Raw genomic sequence first — 10,185 nt, 5'->3', positions numbered from 1 at the left:
ACTATTTTTCAACGTTGATTTAACATCATGTGCTATCTGGGTATTTACTTGGTTGTGCTATAAAATGGCGTTATGTGTCTGGAAAAAACATAATGCTGCCCCTTGAATAGTCATTCTACCATAAAATTGGATGATTCAAATACATCATTAAAATGCATTCATTGCCATTATGAGTGCATGGAAACTTTTGAGCAGTGTTGCTGCTGCAAAGTTATCTGCTTGCTAAAAGTAATGTCTCCATGTGTTTGTCCTGTTTTTCTACAGATCTAAAAGCAGTGCACAGCCACCCTTTTACACTCATCTGCTACCTTCTCTGAGACTGCAGTCTATGGGTGTCACCATGGGGACGAATGGTTTCCTCTTCAGCTGCCTCACCACAGCTGTACTGATCCAACTCTCCACCGCCGGCCTGGTCAAGACGGTCATCCGCCACCGGAGGGAGACCCTGATGCCCAAGAAAACCCAAGAGAACCTGACTCTCCCTCATCCCGACCAGCCTGTGGTGTTCAACCACGTCTACAACATCAACGTCCCCTCCACCTCCCTCTGCTCTGTGGACCTCGACTCGCCTGGAGGGGGCGGTGTCAAGCACAAGAGCGCCTCGATGGACATGCAGAGCACCGAACACATGGAGCACACCGTCGATGGCGACAACCAGATCGTTTTCACTCACCGTATCAACATCCCCAAACAAGCCTGTGGCTGTGACAACCAGCTGCCGGACATCAAAGACATCCTGAACAGACTGGAGATGTTGGAGTCTGAGCTGTCTAGTCTGAGGGAGCAGTGCACCAGTGGAGCCGGCTGTTGTGGAGCTCAGGCTACAGGTACGTCTGCAGCTTTCTAATACTCAAACCAAGATCAAAGATTGCCATTAAGATTAAGTGATAGAGCAACAACGCCACCCACTCCACCCGACTGCCTGCGAACATGACCCCCTGCCTGTCCCTCTCCACTGTCCATTATGTTTGATGAAATCCCTAGAACTGAAATAACAGGACAATAAAGCACCAACAATCAGACTAATCAAAAGAATCTGTCAAATACTTCTGCACCACTGGCTCTGAATGAAATACTTGTGAGCTTCAGTTCAACCTGGACCAGCAAATGGTTGAACTTATTCACAGGTAGATAATCTGTGAATAAGGTAACATTGCTCTGATACTTTCTGACAGCTCAGGTACATTTGTGTATTTCAGTCTTTGCTTTGTGTTGGCAAGGCAAGTTTGTGTCTAACGCATATCAGCAACAAAACAATTCAAGGTTTTTCACAAGATGAAAACATAAAACAACAAAAAAGCAAGAAACATGACATTATCCAACAATGTTCCACTTGTATACTGTTCCATAACAGTATACAACACCACCTGCTAGCTGCACCAGTGGGTTGTGCAGGTGACACATGATTTATTGTATTTTGTGCATTGCAAAAAATGCTTTGCATGCTGGAGCTGTCTGACCAGCTTTTATAGATCCCACCACTTTGTGTTGGTATCATTGCAGAGTATGGGGATTTCTCCAAACATGATGCCTTAACGTCATACCACAGAGTTCAATCTCTGTCTCATTAGACCAGAGAATGTTCCTGATGGTCTGAAATCATTCCGGTGTTGTTCCTAAACTCCAGACTTGCTGCCAGGAGCCTTTTATTAAGGAGTTGCCTTCATCTGGCCGCCTTACCATACAGGCTGATTGGTGGATTGCTGCAGAGATGGTTTTCCTTCTGGAAGGTTATCCTCTCTCCACAGATGAATCCTGCAGCTCTAACAGTGACCATCAGGTTCTCGGTCTCTTCTCCCCCGATCACTCAGTTCAGATGGCCGGTCAGCTCTAGGAAGAGTCCTGCTGGTTCCAAACTTCTTCCATTGACCAATGTTGGAGGCCGCAATGTTTGCATTATAATGTTTCTGGATCCTTCCTCAGATGTATGCCTCAATACAGTCCTGTCTCTGAGGTCTAGAGACAGTTCCTCTGATTTAATGCTTGCTGTTTGACCTCTGACTTTACATGGACAGGTGTATGCCATTCCAAACCAAGTCCAATCAACTGAATTTACCACAGACAGACTCCAGTTGAGCTGTAGAAACATTTGAAGGCTTATCAGAGATGACGCCGCAATATTGAGCTTTGTCAACAAACACTGGGAATACTAGTGGAAATGTAATTGTTTTTGTTTATTTTTAATAAATTTTCAAAACAATTCCATATTTCATAAAGCTGTATTTGTGAGGAAAGTGATTCATTTAATACAATTAGGAATAAGACTGTTGCATAACAACATGTGGAAAAAGTGAAGTGTTGTGATACTTTGATAGTACTGGTGCACTGTATGCACTACTTTTTGTTGGACACATAAAACAATGTGAGGCACTGTATGTGGACAGCAATAAAATGTATTTGATGCCCTAAAACGCTTCCCTAACCTAACCAATGATGGTCCAGTAGGAAAGAAAATGACGTTAAAGGAAGAGATAAAAAAACAGCAACTGCAAGTCCAAACCAGATAACCATTTTTACTGGTGATGTATCTTCTCCTAAGGGAGTCATCTGAATTTGTATCCTGACGTTAATGTGGATATCTGTAGAATTTGCTGTTGGCTTTACTATAGGTGCAGCCAACAGTTAGAGAAGTTCAGCTGGCAGGAAGCATCTGTAGAGGACAGAATGCATTAAAATGTCAGCATGAAACAAAGTGGAAATTACAATGTGTTCTAAGTTTGTACTTTGTCTTCTTTCTTTATGGATAATTGAACTTTGATTTTTTTTTAGTAAGCATGCAAAAAGCATAAAAAAACAACAACTAGGAAACGTAAATGAATTTGTTTTTGTGATTATGCATTTCTAGATGCTAAGCTATGCACCACTCGTTTATGTGTTTTGGATATATCATGAGGTATTTGCAAGTACAAGTCTGTAAAGTAGTTGGTCTGTTTGTCAGTAAAAAAAAAAATCAAAACATCCATGACATTTACAACCAGTGTGTGTAACTTGGGAAAACAGAAGGTTTTTCTTTTAAGCAACAATTCAGCAGATTTGAATCGGGCCTTTGTTTTAAGACTCTTGTTCCTTGGCTGGTCTTTGATTATAGTCTTCCCAGAGCAGGTTTCAGCAAAGGCTACTGGCAAACTCACCACAGCAAGCTGTCATGTTTGAGCAACTGACGTACTTGAATAGCTTTGAAATAAACTTCCTTTTTACTCGTCTTGTTTTCCATTAGGAGAGGTGTCTACAAAGCCATTCTGTAACGGACGTGGAAACTGGAGCACGGAGACCTGCAGCTGCTCCTGCGAACCCGGATGGAAGGGCCACAACTGCACGGAGCCGGAGTGCCCCAATGATTGCCAGGACCAAGGTCGCTGTGTGGATGGGAGATGTGAATGCTTTGAAGGCTTCAGTGGGGATGACTGTGGTGTTGAGCTCTGCCTGCTGGACTGTGGCGACTACGGTCACTGTGTTGAAGGGTCCTGTCTTTGTGAAGAAGGCTTCATTGGTGAAGACTGTTCTCAGACTAACTGCCTTAACAACTGCCTGGGTCGTGGGCGCTGTGTTGACGAAGAGTGCGTTTGTGATGAGCCATATACGGGCTTTGACTGCTCTGAGCTCATCTGTCCCAACGACTGCTTCGACCGAGGACGCTGCATCAATGGAACCTGCGAATGTGAAGAGGGGTTCACTGGAGATGACTGTGGAGAGCTCAGCTGTCCTGAAAACTGCAGCAAACATGGCAAGTGTGTGGACGGCCAATGTAAGTGTGAGATAAACTACGGTGGAGAGGACTGCTCAAAGCTTCTGTGTCCCCAAAACTGCAATGAGAGAGGCCATTGCTTTAATGGGAAGTGCATATGTGATCCTGGCTTTGAAGGTGACGATTGCTCAGTCCTCTCATGCCTTGACAACTGCAGCAACAGGGGTCAGTGCATTAATGGAGAATGCATTTGCGACATAGGATACGAAGGGGAAGACTGCAGTGAGCTCTCCTGCCCCAACAACTGCCAAGAACAGGGCCGCTGTGTCGATGGGCAGTGCATATGTGAGAAAGGCTTTGCAGGTGAAGACTGCAGTATCAAGACATGTCCTAAAGAATGCCATGGAAGAGGGGATTGCATAGACGGAAAATGTGTGTGTTTTGTGGGTTTTACGGGAAAAGACTGCAGCGAACTGACCTGCCCGAATGACTGCCTGGACCGCGGTCACTGTGTGGACGGCCAGTGTGTTTGCCACCAGGGTTTCACTGGTGAGGATTGCAGTGAGAAGACGTGCCCCAAGAACTGCCACAACAGAGGCCGCTGTGTAGACGGTCAGTGCGTTTGCCACCAGGGTTTCACAGGCGAAGACTGCCATGAGAAGACATGCCCTGAGAACTGCCATGACAGGGGGCGCTGTGTAGACGGCCAGTGCATTTGTCAGGAAGGGTTCACAGGTGAAGACTGCAGTGAGAAGACGTGCCCAAAGAACTGCCATGACAGAGGCCGCTGTGTGGACGGCCAGTGCGTTTGTCAGGAAGGGTTCACAGGCGAAGACTGCAGTGAGAAGACGTGCCCGAATAATTGCCACGACAGAGGCCGCTGTGTTGACGGTCAGTGTGTTTGTCACCAGGGTTTCGTTGGTGAAGACTGCAGTGAGAAGACGTGCCCTAAGAACTGCCTAGAGAGAGGTCACTGCAGAGACGGTGTCTGTGTATGTTATGAAGGTTTCACGGGGCTGGACTGCTCTGCGCTGAGCTGTCCAGAAGACTGCCACCACCAGGGGCGCTGTGAAAATGGAGTGTGTGTCTGTGACGAAGGCTTCATTGGAGAGGACTGCTCTGAAGGTAAGCTGGACCATGGATGTGTAGCTTTCCAAAAATATTTACATTTGTGAAACTCTTACAATCAGTTCTCAAACACAGAGTTCTTAAAAGCCCTTAAAGTAACAGTAGCATTATTTTTTCAGTAACAGCAAAAGACTATGTCAGAAGGATAGAAAGGAGATTTTTTAAATATAGTTAACACATATTAAGCATACATTTTTACTTGTATCTTTTTGTAGGTTAACAATTCTCATCCTTAAAATCTGATTACTAGAGTAGAAATTTAGCATTGAAAAATTTCCTGGGAGAAAGCTAGAACTAATTTTGTGGAACAAGAGTAGCAAAAATGTTGACATTGTTTTGTAGGTAGAACATGAGGACCATGTACAGTGGCTAGTCCTCAACAGAGGTATCGTGGGTTTGATTTCTGGTCTCTGGTCACATGCTACATGTCTTCCCCCACTCACTGCATCCTGTTTCCTGTCAATTTACTGTTCATTAAAGGCCACTCATACCGAAAAACCTTTCATAAAATGTAACAGTGGAGTCATATGAATTTAAAATAATCTGCAGTTTGTATTTTCTAACTTCAACTGAAATAGATTTTTACAATGAAATCTGTTTACAACCATTTGTGGCAACAAAAGGGAGAAATTATTTGAATCAAAATAATATATTATGGGGTTTTGTTATTTTGTTGAATGTTTTTGCATTTCTAGTGGCCTTTATTCATAGCTAGACCAGAAGGAGAGGAGAGAGAAGGGGAAGGACTGCACGAAGTATTGAAATGAATCCTATGATTAAGTGTAACTAAGCCCGTCTGAAAGCTAAAGCGCACTGGCAAATTTTGAAAAATTACAGCAAAATACATCAACTGAGCAATACCTCAGCTGATAGTTTTGGAGTGAGAATAGTTAGGTCTGAGCATCTTCTGAATTTAGGGCCTGTTTTGGGCTCCACAGAAGAGAGTCACAAACAACAATAACAAAAAAAAAACAACAACAACAACAACAAAAACAGGGTAACTTGAAGTTCAGGAGAAAGACACTTTTTCTTTTCTAGTGGGATGGAGATCATCATGCAACTAGTCTGAATACAGTAAGTACTTTGAGTGCAAGGAAAGTTCTTGAGAATCCTCCTCAGCATTTTAGTTTGTTCAACAAATTCCGCTGATAAACAATTGTTCAGATCAAACGGACAAAAGAGTCTTTGCTGTTTTCTTTGTGTTGGTGGTTCCACATATAACTATTCCAGTTAGTAGTTGTAATAAAATATAAAAATATAATGTAGTATAACATTGCTGTAATAATATAGTAATAATTGGCTCCTTGCAGTTAAATCAAGAAAACGATTCACACATCCTCATCTTCCTTAAAAGTGATTTAAAAAAAGATATTTAGGAAATTAAATAAATAAATAAATAAATAAATAAATAAATAAATAAATAAATAAATAATATTATTAATAATAATAATAATAATAATAATAATCTCTTTTGGCAAAAAATTGACTTGGGTATCATTTTTAGAAATGTGACAAAATATATCTGTGATTCACAAAGAACTGTTTGCAGAAAAAAATGTATTAGAAGGAAAAACGTTACTTTGTTTATAGAAACATACAAAACTGCAAATCAACTGGATATTTTTTTGTGCATTTGCTGTTTGATCTGTCAAATGAAACCTCTAACTGCTCTATATGGTTTCTAGCAGAGTGCACACAGCTTTCTTTTGTTTTGTGCAGTGCCATTGTACAACCACTGTCATCTCAGTGGACTCCACACTGTTTGGATGAAATCCAATTTAATATAGTTGCTTGACTTACATTGGCAAATCAGAGCAGAAAAGTTTTCATTTGACTGCACAAGTTAATCTGTCCAAGATCCAACATAAAGCATTCAGTTAAAATCTGTCTCAGTAATGAAGCTGTCAGCTCAGGACTTTGGAGTTGATTTCCTCATATGACCAGCTATGCAGTAAATGTATGATTTGGTTTACATTGGCTTTGATTGACCAGTAATGGCTTTGCAAGTTCATGTGGTGAAATGATAAAATGTGGTTCTGGAAAACAAACCCGGAATGAGAGTGGAGGGAACAGTTTGCAGGTTTTTACCAGTCAACAGTGTCCACAATTCAGATAGTTATAAAAGCTTGAAATGTCCAGAATCCTCCACAATCTTTACCCCCAGTAGAGACATGTAAAAAGCCTTAACCCTTGTGTTTACAAATGGGGTCCAACCGACCCCACACCTGTATCACTTGTATCATTTGCCTCAGTTCTCGTACGCACAAGCGTTAAAATAGAACAAGATCTTGAACTGACATTGAGAATGAAATATAAAACCATTTATTTCTAATCTTCCTGCTTTCCTGGGTTAAAAATGTGACACAGATGTTAATTTCTATACGTTACTCTTCAAAATAGGAAGGACAGCAGAGGTCATTCAGAAAAGAGGGATGTGTTTTCTGAATGACCCCCCACCCCTCCCACTCTTCTTCTACTGATCTTCATGAGATCAGTGATGAAGAGAAAGTACCCTGCTTAAATTCTAGAGACTTGCATGTTTTGGGTAGATTATTGGTTAGTGTTGAAGCACATGATGGAATGTGTCTGTTTGCCTACATGATTTATTCATGAAATGACAACTGACATTTTATCTCCCCACAAATAGCAACATTTGGTAGCTATACGTAATGATGTACTAAACATAGAAGTTGTTTAAAGTTCTCCATTACTGACTTCTGTTTGAATGATAGTGGGATGATGTAATTCAAACAGAGCGGTGACTGTGATTGGTTCCCCTTCTTGCAAGGAGCATAGTGTGTGGCCAATTGCATTTCAGTAAATAAAAACAGCAACAGCGAACTACAAAGCTAATGGCAGGAGTAACAGCAAGCTTTCTATAAAAGTAGTGGCGATGAAAGCCATAAGTTCCACCCCAAAAAATAAATATGCAAGTAAAGATACTCAAAAAATGTGCTTAAGTACAGACCTTCAGTAAGTCTACTCCCTTACTGTCCACCACTGCTGATCGTCCATGTTTCTCCACAGTCTCACCACCCAAGGACCTCACGGTTGTGGAGGTGACTCCTGAGACGGTGGACCTATCCTGGGAGAATGAGATGCGAGTGACAGAGTACCTGATCACCTACGTGCCCACGGCCCCTGGCGGTCTGGAGCTCGACATGCGGGTACCTGGGGACCAGAAGGAGGCCACCATTCGGGAGCTTGAGCCTGGTGTGGAGTACCTGATCAGTGTCTATGCTGTACTCAGCAACAAGAAGAGCGTTCCTGTCAGCGCTCGCGTGGCAACACGTAAGTGAAAGCACTACCTGGCGGCTCCCAAAATGCACCTCAGAAGATATGGGTGCGTTAAGAGTTTTTGTCATGTTCAGATCTCCCCAAGCCCGAGGGTCTTAAGTTTAAGTCAGTTCGAGAGACGTCAGTGGAAGTGCAGTGGGACCCCCTGGATATCCCATTTGATGGTTGGAACCTCATCTTCAGAAACACAGTGAGTCTTCTAAGTTCCCAATGAAAGGAACCTGCTGCGGTTTTGGTAATTACACACATTCTCTTCCAGCCGAAACCCGATATGGCCTGACCTGCTGTAAAACCCTGACTTCAACCCCCACCTCCCATTAGAGCATGCTGCATACATTATGTTGAGAACCCAATGGAAAATGACCTAGCCAAACCAGAGGGTGAAACACAGCAGTTAAAGTTATTAGCAAGGCCTGACAGATCCAATCATTGTACAAGCGTTGGAGGCTGAGGACTTTCTGAGTGAAACTGTTCCAAAGGGAGCTACTGGGATCTGCACAAAGCCACATTCAACTAGAGAAACTCCCTGCCTCTGTTCCAGTCCAAACACCACTAAGAACGTCTTTATGTCTGCTTTTATACCCGTCTCTGCATACTTTATGCCAGAACTACTCTTTGAGGACTGATTTTTTTTCTCTTTTTTTTGCTGTTGGCAGAAAGAGGAGGACGGTGAGATTCTCAACTCTCTGGGCCGGCCGGAGACCACCTTCGAGCAGTCGGGTCTGGGTCCAGGCCAGGAGTACGAGGTCAAACTGGAGGTGGTGAAGAACAAAAAACGTGGGCCGCCTGCCTCGAAGAACATCGTCACAAGTGAGTTCATGCAGCCTTGCTGCACACCGATGCTGACTGGACATGACACAGTGGTCAACACATAATAAGTTCTTCAAAAGCCTCCCACTTGAATGTATATTTTGTATTGATTTGTTCTGCATAAGAGACAGTGTTCAGGAAAGAAATATCTTCATTAGATAGAAAATCTCCTCCAATGTGATAACAGTGTGCTCTCATACACCAAGATGTTCAGTGGTCATTCTATACACTGCAAAAACACAAAATCTTACCAACTATTTTTGGTTTAGTTTCTTGTGCAAATATCTTAGTTCAGTATAAATTAGACAAAACTAACTTACAAGTAACTTTTCAACAAAGAAATAGGAGCTTTTTTTAAGTAAATAATTCCTTAATAATGGTGAAAAAGTAATAGTTCTGTTGCCTGAATATTTCATTTATAACAAGAGATTTTCCCCTAGTTATACATTAATTTATCTGCCAGTGGAACTAATACTTTTTCATCAATATTAAAGAAATATCTACTTAAAACAAGCTTGTATATCTTGCGAAAAAGTTGCTTTTAAGTTAGTTTGTCTTACTTACTCACTAAGATATTTTCAGTAGAAGGTAGGCCAAAATTACTGTCATGATCTGTAGTGTGGTTTGGTGAGAACAAACGCGGAGACCCAGATGATGGTGATGACGATGATGATGATTTAATAAGAGAGCTCAACACAGGTGGCACAGCAAAGAGTTAGCGCACAGCTAATTACCGGTAGTAACTGAAAAACTGAGGACTGAATAAGAGAGCTAACCAACACAGGACTTTACAGTACGACTGTGATGGCAGGCAGACAAACGACAAATGACATTCGACGACAGTAGACAAGGACCCGACAAGAGACAAAGACAACAGGTGGGCTTAAATACACAGGGAGGGTAATCAGGTAACTAGACACACCTAAGAAGCAATCAACAGGGAAGACAGGACAGGAACAGGAACAACCACAGAAAACCTCAAAAATAACTACACAGAAAACACAGAACATAACAATTACTTGGTAAGATTTTCTGTTTTTGCAGTGGAATGGTCCAGTCAAAGCTGGGTGAAACATACCCCCAATAACATGTAACTGCATTTGTTGCAAAACGTGGTTCTACATAGAACTGACTGAAAACATAAGCAGGCTACACTTTTACAGATCTCCATCTGTTAAAAGGTCGTCACATCTGATTAACTATAAAACAGGAATCAGATATCCTCCCTGTTGTTTGTGAGTAAAAGTGTTAAAAATAGTTTTTAT

The 10,185-nt window shown here is 42.1% G+C and overlaps 1 protein-coding gene across 3 annotated transcripts in view; it reads left to right on the top strand.

The window, feature by feature from the left end:
- Positions 1–253: 253 nt before the first annotated feature.
- The window catches only part of tncb (tenascin Cb), a 51,424-nt gene continuing 41,492 nt past the window's right edge, over positions 254–10,185 (top strand). For all 3 annotated transcript variants that reach the window (XM_015017979.1, XM_015017978.1, XM_015017977.1), the window contains exons 1-5: positions 254–827; positions 3,218–4,810; positions 7,841–8,104; positions 8,185–8,300; positions 8,767–8,920. In XM_015017979.1, coding sequence (XP_014873465.1) covers positions 329–827; positions 3,218–4,810; positions 7,841–8,104; positions 8,185–8,300; positions 8,767–8,920 — 2,626 coding nt within the window. In that variant the 5' untranslated portion in view covers positions 254–328. The remainder of the gene's footprint in view (positions 828–3,217; positions 4,811–7,840; positions 8,105–8,184; positions 8,301–8,766; positions 8,921–10,185) is intronic.

The sequence above is a fragment of the Poecilia latipinna genome, unplaced genomic scaffold (genome assembly GCF_001443285.1).
Source record: "Poecilia latipinna isolate Pla-1442-1.1 unplaced genomic scaffold, P_latipinna-1.0 Scaffold2214, whole genome shotgun sequence".
NCBI classification, from domain to species: Eukaryota; Metazoa; Chordata; class Actinopteri; order Cyprinodontiformes; family Poeciliidae; genus Poecilia; species Poecilia latipinna.
This window is presented reverse-complemented; position numbering and strand designations above follow the sequence as displayed.